Source organism: Coturnix japonica, chromosome 1, assembly GCF_001577835.2.
Source record: "Coturnix japonica isolate 7356 chromosome 1, Coturnix japonica 2.1, whole genome shotgun sequence".
Lineage (NCBI taxonomy): Eukaryota > Metazoa > Chordata > Aves > Galliformes > Phasianidae > Coturnix > Coturnix japonica.
In genome coordinates, this window is record NC_029516.1 from 47072783 (window position 1) to 47091060 (window position 18278).

General features: G+C 43.1%; 1 protein-coding gene across 1 annotated transcript in view; it reads right to left on the reverse strand.

The window, feature by feature from the left end:
• LOC107313636 (cytokine receptor common subunit beta-like) overlaps positions 1–17721 on the reverse strand; it is a 33734-nt gene extending 16013 nt beyond the window's left edge. The window contains exons 1-6 of the mRNA XM_032445802.1: positions 17432–17721; positions 16403–16550; positions 15727–15856; positions 14280–14328; positions 13406–13486; positions 12756–12921 (exon numbers count right to left, since the gene is read on the reverse strand). Of these exons, the coding sequence (XP_032301693.1) occupies positions 12756–12921; positions 13406–13486; positions 14280–14328; positions 15727–15856; positions 16403–16550; positions 17432–17437 (580 nt within the window). The 5' untranslated portion in view covers positions 17438–17721. The remainder of the gene's footprint in view (positions 1–12755; positions 12922–13405; positions 13487–14279; positions 14329–15726; positions 15857–16402; positions 16551–17431) is intronic.
• Between the last annotated feature and the right edge of the window lie 557 nt (positions 17722–18278).

The following is an 18278-nucleotide window of genomic DNA, read 5'->3' on the forward strand; positions in this document are numbered from 1 at the left end:
GAATGGCTGGGGCTGTGACCTCTGGGGAGGCATGTGAGCACTCCCATGGGGCTGGTTGCTATCTTGAGTAGTGTGGCTCATGCAGAATCTCTCTTACTGGCAATTCCGTTTTGGTGCTAGCCTTGCTACCTACTTGAAAGTTAGGTATGTCCTAGAAAAGCATAGAGAAGTTTGGAAATGCAAGCAAGAGAAGTATCCCATCTTGCTCTTTTCAGTTTACTTGTGGTTTTCCAGTGGAGTGTCATTGTATGATACCCTGGTCATGCAAGACAAAGGCTTTCACTGGCTTTTCCTCCCTCTCAGGCTCACTCTGATCTTTCTGTAGGTCGGCATTCATCCCAGAACCTTCGGTTGCCTCTATCAATGGTGCACCGTACTCTGATGTGCAGGCTGGGAAGTGAAAAAAGCCTTTTGCCACCTCTGTCATCTCTGGCTTATTCTTCAGGGCCACTCCAGCAATCAGCATAGTGATCTGCCAGGGGCAGCATCTACCCCTGCTTGCTGTGAATGGGCTTCGCTTGTGCCATCCTGCTGATCTCATTGCCATACCTTCTTTCTTCACCCTCCAGAAGGACGTGCTCTCTGGTATTGAGAAGGCTCTGCCCCGATGTCCCATATGCCGTGGCATAGCTGCTCGAGACCTCTGTTAGCAAATATCAGCAGTCAGAGCCAAGTACACCAAGTGTCTGTGCGGACCAAGAGGGGAAGAGAAACTTGATAAGAGCCTACAAGAACAGTAGTTGCCTTGGTTGGTGGTCCGTCAGGGGTTCCCTGTGTTGGAAGGATGTGATGAGTGGCAATGGTAAGTGAGGAAGGGCATGTGGGAGGAAAGAGATCTGACTTGTATAGGGATAGCATGTTGGTTGAAGTGTGTAGGTGAGCCCAGTGGAGCTCTGGGACAGGTTTGTGCAGTGATCCTGGAGCATGGCTCAAGAGATAGCGCTAATGCTTCATTGGTGTGCCAGTGTGGATTTTTATTAGGCTGCATGCATCTGGAGGTACTGGTGATGTTTCCACAGATGGGAGACTCCACAAAGGTATAAAGATATCACTTTGTTAACATGAAAAATTTTTGGAAAATTTAAGGTGGAATGATTATGCGAAAGATTGGTACAATGGGTATTGTCTGGTCCTGTGCGCTGGTGGGTACTCTGGATATTCTTTGTTGCTAGTTAACGTGCTTCTCACCTTGCCAAATTGGTCTTAGTGGAACGGCATAGAAAGCAAACAGTATGAACTGGAGGTGGTAAAACATACTTACGGTAGGTTTCATAATGCAGAAGTAATCAGGTCCAGTTCTGGGGCTAAACCAATATGAAAAGGTGGTAATGGTAAAGTGCAGGAGTCCTGGATTTCTCTTTGCTTTGGCTGGCCATGACCGACTTCTCTCACCTCTTTTCCTTACGGTGTTCTGTTCTCCTCCCCAGACTGTGCAGACATATAACAATTACCAAATGATGAACCTCCCTTCATCTCACTGAATAATGTTGTCCACGTCTAACAAAATACAGGGAGAATGACGCCGTGCATGGTGATACTCAAGGATTATAGGGATCTGGATGTGAAATGGATGTGAGAGTTCACCTGGGAAACTCAGAACGGTAACTTCTTCCCCCACCCAGGCTATGCAGCTAGCTGGAATAAGGTCTCACACAGGTGTACCATGAAAAGGATCCTAGCCCAAAGATCACTGCTGTTTCTTCCTGATCTCAGAATTTTTATTCTGCTTTAAGAACTGAAGAGCCTGAGAATCACAGCAAGAAGATATAATCAGCCTTTCCTTTTAGAGAGTCACCATGGCGTTGGAGGTAAAAAGGATAACCTGAGAATGCTAAGTGGAGGATGCAGATCTTTATCAAGTTTTACACAGAATTCTAGGAGTTAGAAGCAGTAATGCCTGTGATTAACTGTGGTCACATGCCCAAAGAGATGTACGAACCACTGGTACGAATTTTGCCCCAGGAAGTTTGACAGTAGCAAGTGTCACCTTGTTTTTCAATCTATATACCTTATAGTGGCAGCTCAGGAGAACTCTTGAGATTCCCATCTCTCGCAGAACTGCAACAATAGTCAGGCAGCCTGAAGTCCTTCTGGAAAAGCATCTAGTTTACATTGTGTGAAGCTAAGGTAGCTATGTAGGTTTTTTATTCGTGACAAATTTTTTTCTACCTCTGGGATTGAAACATAGAAAATGATCAATGACGGAAGAACATTGTTTCTCTTATGGTCATCAAACACAGGTACTCCAGGCAGCATTTGTTCAACTTCTAATTCCCTGATATGCTTTTACGAATAATGCCTGAAGTCAAACCTGTTATGGGAAGTGGAGCCTGCAGATGTTGTTTTCCCCCTTTTCTTTTTTCTCTCTTTCATTCTGTCACAGTGATTCTCCCACTGATGCTCCCAGTATCTCATCAGTTTCTCTCATTGCATGCTATACTGCCAGCTTAATTACTTCCTAGTAAGTTTGTCTGTGAGGACGGCTATTTACTGTGTGTTGCGCTCAGTGGAATTTTAAAGGGTAGGCATCTGCTTTGTCTACTATGGAGTGGTCTATGCAAGAGGAGCCTTGGTGGCAATGTCAGGCCTCGTGCTTTGCTGGACAATGGTGAGAGTGTGTGCTTGGCCTCCTGGACGCATGGTTGGGCCATGCAGCAGTGGCACGGTGATTGAGGTCGTAGTTCTTGCTTCTTAACACTCTGTGAATTACTTGAATCTTGTGTTGTTGCAGGCAGAAGAAGCATGGGGGAAATATTCAAAAATCCCATCAAGAGTTCTGCTCATCAGGCTAGCCTGCATGTAAGTTGTGATCCGGAATCTTGGAAGGTTCATTCTTTCTATTTCATGATCCAACACCCCAAGAAACCTCTTTGTCACCTATCTGCAGGGACCATGACACCTCAATTACTCTATTCTTTGTTGCTCAGGTCCTGAAGCAACAGAAGTTGAAATTGTGCATTTTTACCTCGTTGATATATTTTGTGTTGTGTTTTCAGGCATGACAGGTGATGCTAAAATTCAGCTAGGAAAAATTTCGAGTAATTTAATTCCTCTACCAGAAGATAAATGTTTCTGTTTTCTACTAAAGCCTCTATGTGAAAGTTTATTACATGATCTTTCAGTAAAATTCTGATTTTTATTTCCTTGCTCTCCCATTCAACGTAGCTTGTTTTTTATTCCCTTATCTGTTACTCCATCCATAAGAGCTTAGAGCACTTAATTTCATTAGGTTTTGAACTTGCAACAAAGCCATGCTTTGTTTATATTTCTACAGTGGTCCTGCAAGCGCATTTATAAGATCTTTCAAGGAGAAAGCTATCTATGCATCTTAGGTAAGGGTCAGTCAGACGCAATTTGGCTTTGAAGCAAGACTTCTGGAGAAGGCTGAAAGCACCTTAGTAATCATCTTAACTGGCAGCTGTTATCAAAAACTTTACTAGTGTGCACTGCCAGAATGCTTTCGCTTCTGCACCTTTATGATCCCTCTCTCCATGGTGAATCTGTTGATCATGATTCTGCTGCTGGGAAGACACTTCTCTTTCCTCCATGTCTGCTTTCTTTTTTTCTGTTTCATAGAAAAGTTTCTCTAGAAACAGCATGCAAGCCATCCCGATGGTAAGTTCACAAACTGCAGCCTTGCAGAGAACATGGATCAGCCTAAGCTTCCTATCAAGTTGTGGACAGCGGATTAGAGAACATTGCACCCCACTTGTGAATGACACGCTCATTAAACTCCTAACTCATGGAAGCCATACTAGTAAACGTCTGTCACCAGAATGCCCATGGCAGTTACTTCTGAGCTGAGGGATTACAATTTCTGTCTAACTTGTTTAAACTTGCTCCCCTATCAGAGGATTCTAAGCATTGTGGATTCTACTTTACAGTTTATCTACTACAAGCTTGTGTTTATGCTTTGTGCTTACCACCAACACATATTCATGAAGAACTTTTAACTGTTCCTTCATTCAGGCAGACGAAATATTTGGCAGGTTCCCCTGAAGCGCCGGACTGAGTGACGACCGTTTCATTCGGCTGCATTAGAACACTACCAAACCATACCAGGCTTTAAATGTTCCCAGAGATGGACGCAGGTTGTCTGTCCAAAGTCAAGTTTCTGGCCATATCATTTTCCGTTTCAAGATAACTGTGCGGATGCAAATATCAACTTCCCAGACAGGGATGGTCACTTGGCTTTGGTCACTTCAATGCCATATTTTGTACAGCCCCCTAGGACGTCTCCAGTCTGAGATGATCAGAGCGACTGGAAGCTGACCTCGATTCCAATGGAAAAACAGGGAGAAAGCGCAGTTGGGGTGTCCCGGCCAGATTCTGATGTGCCCTTTCCAGACAAAGGACAAGTCCCAGGCTGCACAGAGCAAGAGCACGTCAGGAACGCACGCTCTCTCTCTCTCAGATCAGAAGAAGTGATGCGTATCTCATACTACAAGAGCGGTAAGTTTCACCATTCCCCACCAGCTGTGCTGGAAAAGCTACAGGATGTTGGAGAACAGGAAGGGATCAGGAAATTTCCAGAGTTCCTGGTTTTGCTGCCGCATTGCCATTCGATAGCAGTGCTCCTTGGAGATCAACATCAGCACAGACACCCTGTTCATTTGCCAATCAGACAGGTGACAGCACACACCTTGCCACTTGTCAACTGCTGGGGGAAGACCCTGTGACCCACAGGGAACCCGCCGCCCTCCAGTGACTGCTCTTTCCTTAAGGGTTTCCGGAAATTCAGGTTGTCAATGCTCCAATCTTCAGGCCACAATAGCAGGCCTCTCCTGAAAACACACCTGCGCATGCCTTTTGGAGACTACCTTTATGTCCCATTCAGGTCTTGCACTCGACCTTCAGATACTCTCAAAGAATTCTTTGCCTTTCCGAGCAGAAGAGGAAGTTGCTCTCTAACAGAGCACCATTGTCTGAGGGTAAATTCTGGGTGGTGTAAATACCTGACCAGCACGAGCCAGTTTTCTTTTGCCAGATTTGGTGGACTATTGTTCACAGCCTAGAATCCAGTGAGACGAGTGTTATGAGTCAAGAATACCTCAAATCAAGAAACCTTCAGAAGGAGACACACCTGGGAACCTGACCAGATAATAATTCACCACTGGCAAGGAAGGGATTGCATCACAAAATGCAGGCCATTCAGCGCTTTTCAAAAAGCCTGAAATCAAGATGATTACTTGCTCCTTGGCAGCAATTCTTGAGGATCACAGAATATCTGCTAAAGGAGCATAATATCAACTCTTAGGCAGGCTAAGAGTTTAGCTGAAAGGACCCCGGTGGCCACGCTCACTCCTGATAAACACCAAGACATCTACCTCAAGATACGGAGCAACAAACCAGAAATCCTTTTTCTGTCTTCCAGTCGCAATAAGTTGAGAGCCAACAACCAATTCAATAGCTTTGATCTCACCCTCAATTACCTTTTTGCATTATTGTATGAAAGGACCATCCCAAATATCAATCACTTGTTGAGAATAGCTCTTGTTTCCTGATTCTTTGGATTAAATCCACACAAGGACACTCTTCAGCCTTTTTATGCTTCTGTAACTTGTTGCATCATTTTAACCATTGCATCAGGGACTGCCTGGAGCAAACCTTTTGGACAAAAATGGCTGACTTTGTACTTCCTGAATGACATCAGGTTGAAGACAATATGGAGACGTTTCGTTATATATGATGTTTCAAGTAAATTTTATTATCTTTTATGTGTGTGTGAATAGATCAAAAAGATCATCAAGACCCTTAATTATCTCCACCTTTTCACTACTAGCATAGATTCTAGGTAATCATCTCAGGATGAAAAATCGCCAAGGCAGTTACAAAAGGTAAAATGAAAGCATGAGAAAAATGGCCAAAGCCTTTAGGGAAAATTTTCTTAATGTTAAGATGTGCCATATTACACAGTGTATTCTAAGGCATACAAGAAGTCAAACATTACTGGATTACATGAAATAGGCTCTAACGGAACCATAGGAAGATGTATATGTTACTAAAGGGAAAGCCCAAGGACTCATTCAGACAGCTGGGAGGAAGGAAAGGTCAATAACAGTAATGTTGAGAAGACAAGGGCTGTGAAGGTTGCAGCATGCCTGTATCTGGTGCTCTTCCTCCACCAGTTAAGACTTTAATATCATCTGGCTGTTTAAGCCGACTGTAAATTTCTCTTAAAGCCACTTTAATGTGTTCTCCTTTTTTTTTTGTTGTTGTTTGTCCTTCTCATAAGTGCAATTTGAAAAAAGAGGAACCCTTTTTTTACATATTCTGCTTCTGTAAAGAAAGTGTTACGGGAACAGAGCACCAGAACTTGCCCCAGCTCTGTGAAAGGCTTTGTTTTAGATTGAAAGATGGGCTTGCCTCTCCCATTATATCATAATATAATATACATACATACATACATACCATTAAAAATATACTATATCCTACTCCAGATATCATTCTAAAACTAAAAAAAATAATATATTTCTTCTTACAAGTTTGTATGCTTAAGAATGTTGTACTATACAACGATAGTACTAATTAGCTCTATTCATAAATAGACCTTAAAAGATTCTGTAGTTCAAGAACTGTTTTACGTGAAGTCTGAACCTTAGGCTTATTATTACTTTGACCAGACCTAATGAGAAAGCAGTTCTCGTAGCTTTGCCTGCTGACTTCTCTGCTGCTTTAATGCGAACAACTGCTAGATTCAGAAACTCTGCAGAGAGATGCATTATTTTTTCACAATTTAGATTCTTCGCTAATTTAAAATCTGAAAGGGCAAGGCCAAATTCCAGTTTCCGACAATTCTACCATGGAAAGTAAGGGCATACCAGTAGTGCAGCCACGTCAACAGAGAGATACTGGAAGAACACCTTAATGATTCTCCAGGTTCTCTGTCCTCTGTTGGCCTCTTTATGAGTAAGGAAGCCATTTTTCTTCCAGGGCTTATGTCTATTGTTGCTCTACTTTAGAGCTAGTACCTAAAAGGAGACTGTTGAAAATTCATATGCAAACTCAAAGCATCTGGATTTCAGATACTCTGATATGCATCGCTTTGAATCCAAAAGCATGTCCACAGACTTCATTACTTTGTCGTTACATTCCTTTTCTGGAAGTAAGCATCTCAATTATAGCATAGATCCACCCTTTATACAACCTCTCTGACTCAAACTATCAAAGTAGTTACGCGCTGTTGTATTTGCACAGTATGAAATTTTTCCTCAACTCTTATCTCTCCTGCAATAACTTTATGCATATGTTTCTATAAGAATAAAATTCTCAACCAGAACATGAGCATTACCTGACTTTGCTTATCAGAATCTAAGTTTGCCAAGCTAAATATCGTGACGTCAACTAGTTCTATCTAATTTATGCCGATCCATGGGCAACTAGTCAGCTTGTTGTGTTTCTGTGAGATCTGGACGGGCTGTCATATTTACATAAAGAGGAAATTTGGGGCAGTGAATAGTTCAACACTAGAAAGAAAACAGTCAATGGAAAGCCCCAGAGACCTCAAAGAACAGCAGACTGGAGGAGTCTGAGAACCTGCTCATCTCTACAGCGTAATTGCAAAACAAAACATTGTTTTCTTCTCCCTACGTGGAGACCGGAACAGTCTTGATGTAGCGGAACACCAGACGAACAACAATGTGGCAGGCTATAAACACGCCATTAGACACACCAGGGCTGCAGCACTGGTTAAACAAACCATGGTGACTATGATACCTGCACACAGCTGGGCTGAGGTAGCAGTGCAAGACCCAGGGGACACAACTTTTTGGTAATATAGATGCGCACCCAGATGGACCTCCCCAGGATTGATCAGAGCCTTACTGACTCGTGAGGATTCCTGGATGTCCCTCAACGGCACCCTGAGGGACGTGTCAATGCAGTGCCAGGCACTGTACCCCTGCTCAGTAACTTCTTGTAGTGAATGGCTGTGCAGGAATGAGATTACCAGCTGAGAGTCGCGTCGGCGAACCAAGAGAGGATGTTGGGTCAGTCTGGACCACATTGCGTGCTGAACTAGACTAGCCACTGTTCCTAAGTTCCTAACAAGAGGAAGGATACCAATCCACTGCTTCTCCCGAAAAAGGTCAAGTAAACACACAGATGAAAGGGGATGGCCTCTCCTCTGCTATTCACTTATGTTCTCAATTGAAGTTGCGGCTTCAACACGAGCTAGTGACAACGAATACTGCAGAACCATTAAAGGAGACTTTGCCATCCTTGGAAAAAACATGGAAGGGTCCCCTTGGAGCACAAGTCAGTGTCTCTTTCTTCCTCCCAAATTGGTGCTGAGATCTGCGAAAGAGGTTAAAAGATCAGTAAATGATTGGATGTGTGAATGTTCCAGGCAATCAAAGCTTTGGGTTCATCTCTTTGATATTGGACCCCACCTTTGAGAAAAACTGGGAGTATTCTCACAACATGTGAGCATCAGATGAATTGCAACTGAGCAGATGGGGCAGAAGTGATTCTGAGCACAGTAAGCTGCAGACGCGGACCTGATTTGCAAGGGCTTTGGTACTAGATTGATGGAGGAAAAGAGTGGAGTCTCTACATGCATTAGGAAGGCTCCAAGAAGATGTGGTAATAATTTAGGAAACAGCAGTGGAAACAAACCGCTGAATTGGTCCCAACAGGTTCTATGTGAGGATTTCGCAGATCCTAACACTGCTAGTAGCCTGCCGACTGAAGTGCCTCTACATCAATGCCACACAGCCTGGGGTAATAAGCAGGAAAGTTGTAAGCCAATGATGCCACTCTAAAAAAGTATGACCTCATTGCAGTCGACAGTCCATGCATGATGATACACCATGGACTGGAGTATGCATGACTGGGTAGAAGGTTTTTTGAAGAGATAGGGCAAGGACCGATGCGCAGTGAGTTGCTCTCTAAGTAAGCGTTCGGATGGGAAGAAGCATGCACTCTGAGACAACAAACCATGCTCCAGGCTGAGAGCTATGTGGGAGATTTATCAGAACCTGAACCACAGACAAGTGACACTTTGGTATGTGCAGGGTTCTACACCAGGCTGCCCTGTCAATGGGAGCTATGGATAAGCCATTCTTGCTTTCACTACAGGAAGCATCCACGCTCACAGAACGATTAACTGACGGCGATTGTTCAAGCCAGCCTGTAAGTCTTAGGAAAAACACACTGCAGGGCTGCAAGAAATCCTGAAAACCCCTGCTGCTGTTGAGGATAACTTTCTGCTGCAGTGGCATATAGACAAAACTGACTACGCAGAATAAGTGATCTATCGGACCTGTCTCACTAATGCAGATGTAGCTCATCTAAAGAAGGTTCATTAAGGTGCTTCTCTAGACTGTGAGTGAGCGTGACTCGTTAGAGTGGTGTCATTCTTGGAGGTTAGATTGACACTGGCAAAAAGCAATCGTCACGGAACCCTAAAAAACTTCTTGGAGACAGAGAACCTTTCAGCCGACGGCTATTTTGGAATCAGTAGCTGCTCCCCTGGAAAAGATGTCCTTAGACGCAAAGAGCCTGCTGCAGCCATGGATCTACATCTTATGGAATCTCGTCTTTCCTTCTCAGCTCATCTCAAGAGCTCCGCTGTCCTCCCTGAATAAAGCACAGAGGGAAGCAGGGAAACCGCAGCTCAAGCAAGGACTCTGCTGTGTCAAATGGAGGGTAGAAAAGGACACGCACAAGGCAGGTCTAGGATGTGCTCAACCAGGAAGAGTCATTAAGAATCATAGAAATAAAAATGCCTGGGTCAGACTTCAAATATATAATAAGTTTCAACTCCCCTGCCATTGGAAGGCGCTGCCAATTCACCAGACCAGGCTGCCCAGAGCCACATCCAGCCTGGCCTTGAATGCATCCAGGGATTGCGGGCATCGCACAGCCCTCCTTGGCACCCTGTTCCAGTGCAATCAGCCAACCTCTGTTGTGAAAACACCTCCCTCCTATGAAACAGATGCTGTTGGACATGCTAGAAAGCCAGGGTGCACGATGGAACTCACCTTGGTGAGCCGATAAAAAAACACAAGAAGTTTTGCACTGGTAGAAAAGGCACACACTGAGAGAGCATACCCTTCTGGTAACTGAGAAAGAACTCGACTCTACAACCGCTCATGAAGAAAAGCTGAGGTACAAAAATAAGTTCTTTGCCCTTGTTTCTTCCACCTGGCAGCCAGGATTCTTCATGTCTCACCCGTGCTTTCACCAATTCTGGGACCTAACATCCCTAAAACCTCGAGAGTGCAGATTCAAATTCCAACACCATTTTCACAAGGTGAATGTACTGTTTATAAATTGGATGGGGTTGGATTGAGGATGCATCCTGGAGTTTTGGGGGAGCTGTCCTGCGTGGCTGCCAAACTGCATTTATATATTCTGAAAAGTTCACAGCTGTCAGGGGAAGTCCTTTTGGTGACTGGGAAAAGAGAAAGGAACCTGGGGAACCTATATGCCAGCCATACCTCACCTCTGTTGCAGGAAGATCATTAAAAATCCTCTCGGAAACATGTTAGAGCACTTGTTAGGGGATGAGGGCAGGTGATCAAGACTCTTAGTGGCTCTGTCAGCAGAGTGTGTCGTGCACGGGTGCCCTATCCCAGGGAAGGGACATGAGTTGTTGGAGCAATTTCAGGGAGAATGCAAGAGGGATGAATATTTGAGGCTGGGAGAACCTCCCCTATAGAAAGCAGGCTTAAGGACTGGCCTTCGTGTCCGTAGAAGAGAGGGCTCCAGGGGAGATTAGCATTGTGCCTTCCGGCTATTTAGAGTGATTATAAGCAGCGAGGAAATCCAATTGTTTTTAAAGGGATAGATACTGATAGTTCAAGGCCCCGCACTTTTAAACCAAAGGAGAGAATTACGAATTAGATGTCAGGGGGAAGATTATTCTCTGAAGCCGCTGAAGTGTTGGAGCAGGCTGCACCTAGAGAGGTTGGATGCTCCATCCCTGGTGGCATCAAGCCAGGGCTATGGACAACCCTATTTAGTGCTTAGATCTAAAGCAGTTAGCACATCTGTCCAATGCAGTGGTTTGGAATCATTAATCTTTGAGCGTCCTTCCAACTTCAAAGCCATTCTATCTATTGCTTTATTCCTTATTATATATTATATATATATATATAATATAAATATATATATATATTCTATAATATATGTATATGTTCTTTGGTATAGCTTGTTAGCGAGATCTTGTGCAGTGGCGCTATATGCTGCACAAGTGTTGTTTTGGTCCAGATCATTTAGAGCTCTAAGTGGCTGTCGCAAAAAAGACTGCAAGAGTTACTTCTGTACCATCTGGGGGACCCCATCTCAGCCCCTTGTTACTTTACTATGTAGGAGCACTAAATCTGAGTATTCGGCTCTTTACAATAGAACCACAGAATGCGTGGGGATGAAAAGGAGCTAAGCCCCAGGTTTTCCTGTTTCCTCTACATATTATAAAATCATCATCAAGTATTAATTGCTGAAATCACGTATAAAACGTTAGTATGCGTTTGAAAAACATTTGCTCAAATTAAACGGATTTGCGGCCAAGCGATAAAGGTGTAGCTCTCGTCTAAGCTAAATCGGAATTTACACATATGCATACAAGACACAAGTCAAATTGAAGTCGATTCCCAGTTCGTTCGATCTGCTTTTTTTAAGGAACTTCAGGTCTAAAGCACCAGAAACAATACTGCGAGGTAGAAAAGAAGAGATTTTTCCTATACCTTTCATACATTTACTGCAGCTCAAACCTTTTTGCTGCCCCTTTTTCTTCACAAAATTACACTTAATCCAAGAACAGATAACTCTTAACGTTAACAGATGAGCGAGTGGAGCATAATTACCTTCCCCATATTTCCTGCTTAACATCCACAGCTGAGTAAGTGTCTAGGAGCTTAAATAGGAAGACCGTGAATTGATGGCAACCTACACAAAACTATCTGCTTTCCTTTGAAAGAAATCGCTCCGGTCTCCTTCTTTCTCAATAACCTGATATAACAAATGTTATGGAAGCGTACGTGCTTGTATCCTTTACAGCATTCCTTTGTATGCGGCTGGCACTTCGTGTATCAGAAGATTCTCAATCACTGCTGGAAGTCTGAACCACGTGAGGGATCATCCATCTGGTATTCTCATCTGCCTAACGGACGATGCTCGATGCAGAGTCATAAGGAAACTCCTTCTGGGGAAGCAAAATACGCAGCCTTCTCTCACAAGAAAGTCTGGGGGAGCCTTAAAGGAACTCTTCTGGCATGATTTATCGCAAGGCTCTACACGCTGTTCTGTCGCCCCGCGTGTTCAAAAAGCTTAGCATTCAGAATCTGAAGTCAACAGGAATTGAAAGGATCTCTCCATTTATCTCCCCAGCAGTAGAAAGAGCTAGAGACTAGTGTGCTCTTGACTGTAGGGTCTATATAGATCAAGTTTAGTTTAATACTTTAGAGAGCAATGAGAGAATGCGAGAGCTAGTATTTTATTTTTCCCTAGTACCAAAGAATGTGGACCCATGGGCATTCCACAAAAGAAAGAAACGATTTATGTTGAATATGTGCTAAAATTTGCAATTTTCCGGGAGTACTCTCATTTCAGAACAACGGAAAATTCGTCCCATCACTGCTAAGATTATCCCAGTGAAACAAGTGTTGAGGCTCCCACAGAGAAAGCAATAACTAGAAAGGGCTTCCCCTGCAATTTCTGAATTTGGAAGGGACCCACAAGGATTGCCCACCTGCCCTGGCTTCTCAGCAGGATCTCCCACCCTTGCACAGCCCCGCTCCATCTCCCCCTACCTTCAGGGGTCTCCCAGGACACATCTGTGCTCCACTCGCTGTACTGCCCGGAGAAGCCTCTGCCCTGCTCTGCTCTGGCTCGCACACGGGCAACGTATCTACTCCCTGGAATGAGGTGGCTAAGATGGCAATGAGTGGTGTTGGAGAGTCGGCGTGTAGCAGCCTTCTGTCAGCAAGGGAAAGGAGGGAGAACAGGAATCAGTGGTGAGGGATGAAGGGAAGGCAGAGAAGGAGTACAGATGCTTCTCCAAGCAGTCCCGTTCACATGAAACATTTTCCACGTTGCTTTGCCTTTCTCCCATGTGAGCCCATAGGCTGTTCTTCAAACAGGCTTTAAATTCATGAGGGACAGAAGCAGGGTTTAATACATGCCAACTCAACACCCAATTGCACTGCTTTTTCTCAGTGAAGCATTGATTTTTGCATTTAAGTCGGGACAAGTGGTATTTCACCAGGAAAAACCACTTGCAGACAGGAACCTGCAGAAAGAAGAAAGCCTCTTCCAACTGGCCTAATTCAGCATTTATTGCAACTCTTCGTAGTTCCAGAGAACGGAAAGGCTGCCCGTTTGCATGGTGTTTAACATAGGCCCACCACCAGACAAAAGGCTGCAGCCAGGGCCAGGACAGCCCAGCTCCTCTTGCTCTTACCTCCCAGGACTCCCACTCCCGCTTGTAAGCAACTTCATTATATCCAATGCACCGCCCAAGACCGTTGGCTTCCATCAGGTGCTAGTCCAGGTCAGCAGGAAGGGCTCACTGAACTTGTCTGTTGCCAAACAGGATTTTGAGGTGGAAGGGGCATGAGCTGAAGTACGAAAAGATACAATGCATGAGATGCAATATTGGAGACAGGGACATGAAGGCGGGAAAGAAAACATTTCCACAATATCTATTAAATCCCTATAGTAGGAAGCTGCTTTGAGTGCCCCTCCAACGTCCACCTGTTTCCCACACTCATCTCTTCATCTCAGTGTAGAGATGTTGTCAGTTTTGCAATATCATTGCATTCATCTCTAATTGAACATCAAAGAAAGTTCTCAAGGATCCCCCAAAAGCCATTTGAAAAAATTGCTGCCTTGGGATTTTTCCTACCAATTTTGAAAAGATGAACTTTTAGTGTGTACGTCAGAATCTCTTGGGTTGGATTAGAAGCTGTAAATAGTCCATACCACTCAGTTCCAAAATATTCTGCTTTTTTCAACAAATCCAATGTGAGATTCTGATAGATTCATGATGTCTCTTCCAGCTCCTTTTTGGCAATGCAATCTCGCGAACTAGTACTAACTGTGTGTGTATTAAAAAGTCATCTATACAAGATTGATCGGTCTCATACCAGTTATCGCACGAAATAAACGTCTGGAAAATGAATTCCCATCCCTTAATGTTTATTAATTACGTTGAAAACTACATTTTTTCATTATCGATAGTATTCCCGCATATGCATCAGTTAACTCTTTCTAATCATTTTAATCCACATTAATTCTTTTATCATTCCGTTTATCATTCCTCAATTTTGCAGTACCAGGTATTCTGTCTCGTGTATCTGCACTTTCTTAGTTGTCAGTCTAACCCTTGATAATCTCAGAAATTTTTATGAGAGAAGTGGTTTGATGAAAAATAATGTCAGAGAAATGCATCTTTTACTTTGAGTGAAAGGCAAGAAAGTTTCTGATGATTCCCAGCTTCTGGAAGGAATTCCTTTGGCAGTCCCAGAAAGACAGTTAAGCATTTTATTTAATTCAGCCAAAATGCACTTCTGTAGCCTTAGCAGTTCTGCTCTGTCAAGAGACCTTATGTATTCATTAGTTTCCTTCAGAACGTTAGGTATCGTTTTACGTGGCCTTTCTCCAGACCAAAAAACATAATCAAGATTAAAAACTATATTTTATGGTGATCATAAGAGGATAAGCTTTGTGAGCTTGCAAAGGTCTGAGCTGCTGAAAAGATGCAATATTCTTTTTTGTACCCTCTGGTCTTCTGCCTATGACTTCATGGTCAGTGCTCCTGTACAGATAAAGCTGTGCACACCTGTGCTCAACTACTGTCTGTCAGAAGAGGATGGGGTCTCCGAGCCAACCATATGTCAGCAGGCATTATTCAGCTGTACTGATAGCTGTCAAAGTTGGGTACTAGCAAGTAATCCAGGGATATTTTTGAAGAGTGGATGGGACTGTCCAGTCATGAATCCTACATCAGCCACTGAAAACACTCCATTGTAAATCCATGATACAGAGCAGACTCCCAACATCAGAGTAATTTTATTTCATCTTCTCTTTCCTTCTTTTTTTTTTCTTTTTTTTTTTAAATATATACATTTATTTCTTTTTCCTGAATTATGTGCTTCAAGGTCCTTTTCCAAAGACTTTAAGCTCATTTCTCCTGCTTTTAGGTGTATCGCTACTCTCTTACCTACAACAAAATCAAGTGTTCCCCTTCTCCCTTTCCTTTCTGCATCCCAAGATGCTAATACATTTTCTTCTTATCTCTCCTTCTTTATCTTCCTCTCTTCTTTGACTATTCCTACCTATTTGTCTTTTCTTATCCTTACAACTGTTCAAGTCTGATGATACTGTTCCTTTTTAGTAAGGAAACAGATGCAGCAAAGAGATACTGTAATAAACAGACTGGTATCTCTGGGAGAAAGATTCATGACACTGCTGAATTTACCCATTCTTCTTCTCAATCTATCTATCTTCTCTACCTCGTGAACAGCCATCTGCACACCTTTTCATATCTCCTGTCCAGGATTCTTCTACAGACTTATGGGAAATAAATTGAAAACACAATAAAATTAACTCACTGGCACAGAACAAGAAGTACTCCCATTTTTAGGAGAGGTATCAGAAGTAAGCGTGACTTTGACTGTAACCCAATAACAGCTGAAAAACTGACTGCTGGCCCAGAGATTCCGAGCTTTGGCCAAGTACTCTTTGGACTCTTTTCCAGCACGGTCCATTTCAGGTACTTACTTTTGAATAACATTCCTCTGGTACAGAGTCAAACCAAGGAGGGCGTGAGCCTCTGAATGTTCCTTCCATGTGCAGGTTACGAGTGAGTTGTAGTCATTGTGGCATCTCAAGCTCTTCATCGGAACGCTTTCTGAAATGCCATACCAGCCAAAAAAGGGAAAAAAAAGAGGTACACTGCTTACAAATGGAAATAGGGAGAGATAGCAGGAAATAGAATGATTCTGCCATCAGAATGGGGAAGGCACAGATAGCAGCACTCTTCCAATGGCATCAGAAAAAATGACCCTTGGTGAAAATACGTTTGAAGTTGTGTTCATTCTGCGTATCTCCACAATATAAGAGTCAAGCCAAGCTACGACAAGCCAAGGTACAACAGTGAAGTGAGACCTTTGAGCCTGCAGGACATGTTTCTGGCCAGTGTTGTCTGGGCACAGAGAATATTGATGTTAGTGGGGATGTGATGATTATCTCATCCTTGTGTGTTTCATGGAATTTCTTTGCAACCAACCTCCACACTCTCACCCATCTGTCTGCACCTGCACTTACCACAAACTGTCTGCTTTATATCAGAATGCTTAGTGTCCTACAGTGGAAAAGAAGGGACGCAAAGGAAATAGAAAATGAGGAAAGTAGAAGGCAAGCATCAAATAAAATAAATGGTAAATCTGAAACTCACCATTAATGGCTTGGTCGCTGAAGACCAATGACAGATTTAGCAAAAAGATGCAAAATCCTTTCATCTTCATACTGTCCTTTGAACACACGTTTTTATTCAAAATAAATGTTTTCATGCCAACGTTTTCCTTTGGCTTATTCTGGAGCTTCTGGTTTTCATTTTATGTAAAGAGAAGTAAAACTGAATTAGGGAACTTAAGGCGTTGTGTTGTCTTGGAGTGACATTCAGAAAGACCTCCTTGCACGTATTTACTTTGTCAAAATTCAGACAGAACATCTACAAAGCCTTTACTGATGGACAAAAAAAGGTTTTCTTATTGTGTGAACCTGCAACATGATCAAAGAATGAAGAAGTAACAATGTCCAAGGAAGTACAGCTAAAACTAATAAAAAGAAAAATGCCTGTTCTATGAATAGACTCAACCTGCAAATTCTTTCACCCTTAAGTTCCTTATAGTCATGTTCTTTTTTATGAACCCCATGTTAATCAGTTTTCTTGCTTTCTATGAAGACTTATTCCCCACCACATACTTCAGTGTGTGATTGAATTTCTGTACTCATTTGCTTTCAGGTTTCTCTTCAACATGCAGCTGCTCCAGCTACTCCCCAGACAAGCTGCAAATTTTAGCAACAATTCAAAATAAATTATTTCTCTTCTTTTGGGGACTGTCAAGATCTAGAGTACATTGAGAAGTTCAAAGACTACTGCCCACATTCTTTGATACTAGAATACTACCTCTTCTGGCCATCTCTCATTGCTCTCTCAAAAGTATAATAAACTTACAGAGGTGAGACCCCTGCACTCACAGAGCACACAGTCTCTAGCTCTTTTCTATTGTTGGGAAACATGGAGAGATCTCCTTTTAAATTTCTGTTGACTTTCAGATTCCTGAATGCTGCTTCTTGACACAAGAAACAGCTGTATGAGCCCTTGCATAATCATCGCAAAGAGTTCCCTTAAGGGCTCTCAAGACTTTCTGTGAGAGAAGGCTGCTATTTTGCTTTCCCCAGAAAGAAGCAGTTCCCTTACCTGCATCCAGAGCCGTTCGTGAGGCAGATGATAAAACCAGATGGATGACCCTCACTGTTCAGCTTCCCCAGCAGTATTGAGAATCTTCTGATGCAGCAACCAGCCACTTCCCTACAAAGGAATCTATAAATGGCTACAAGATTTTCCTGATAATTAAGTCTTTATAATATGTACCATACTTTTTATGTACCTGCTATACACTGAAATGTCAGTTTCAAAGAAGCAGACCACACCCTTTCAAGGAAAGCAGCTGCCTGTAACTGCATTCTGTACTTCCTATTTTAAGCCCCAAAGCACTTACTCAGATGGAACTGTTAAATTAGGAAGGAAATATGTTGTTGCTAATCTGCGTGTTAACGATTGTACTCCTGGTAGAAGAGGGTTCTGAACATACTTAGAAACAATCTCAACTAAGAGCTAACTAAATGATGAAGGGACTGGAGCATCTCTCCTTTGAGAAGAGGCTGAGAGGTCTGGGACTGTTCAGCCTGCAGAAAAGGAGGCTCAGGGGTATCCTTATCAATGTGTGTAATAACTAAAGGCAGGATGCAAAAAGGATGGATCCAGGCTCCTGTCAGGGACATCCAGTGCCAGGCACAAACTGGAACACGTGATTCTGTCAGAAAATCAGAGGGCATTTCTTTACTGTGCAGGTGACGGAGCAGCAGCAAAGGTTGCCCAGAGTAGGTGTGGAGTTTCCTCCTTGGAGACCTTAAAAATCCACCTGAATGTAGTACTGGGCTTTGTGCTAGTGGTACTATATCATCTATCATGGTACTATGGACTAAGTGTCCCTGATTCAGCAGGGCATTGGACTAGATGACGTCCAGGAGCTCCTTCAACCATT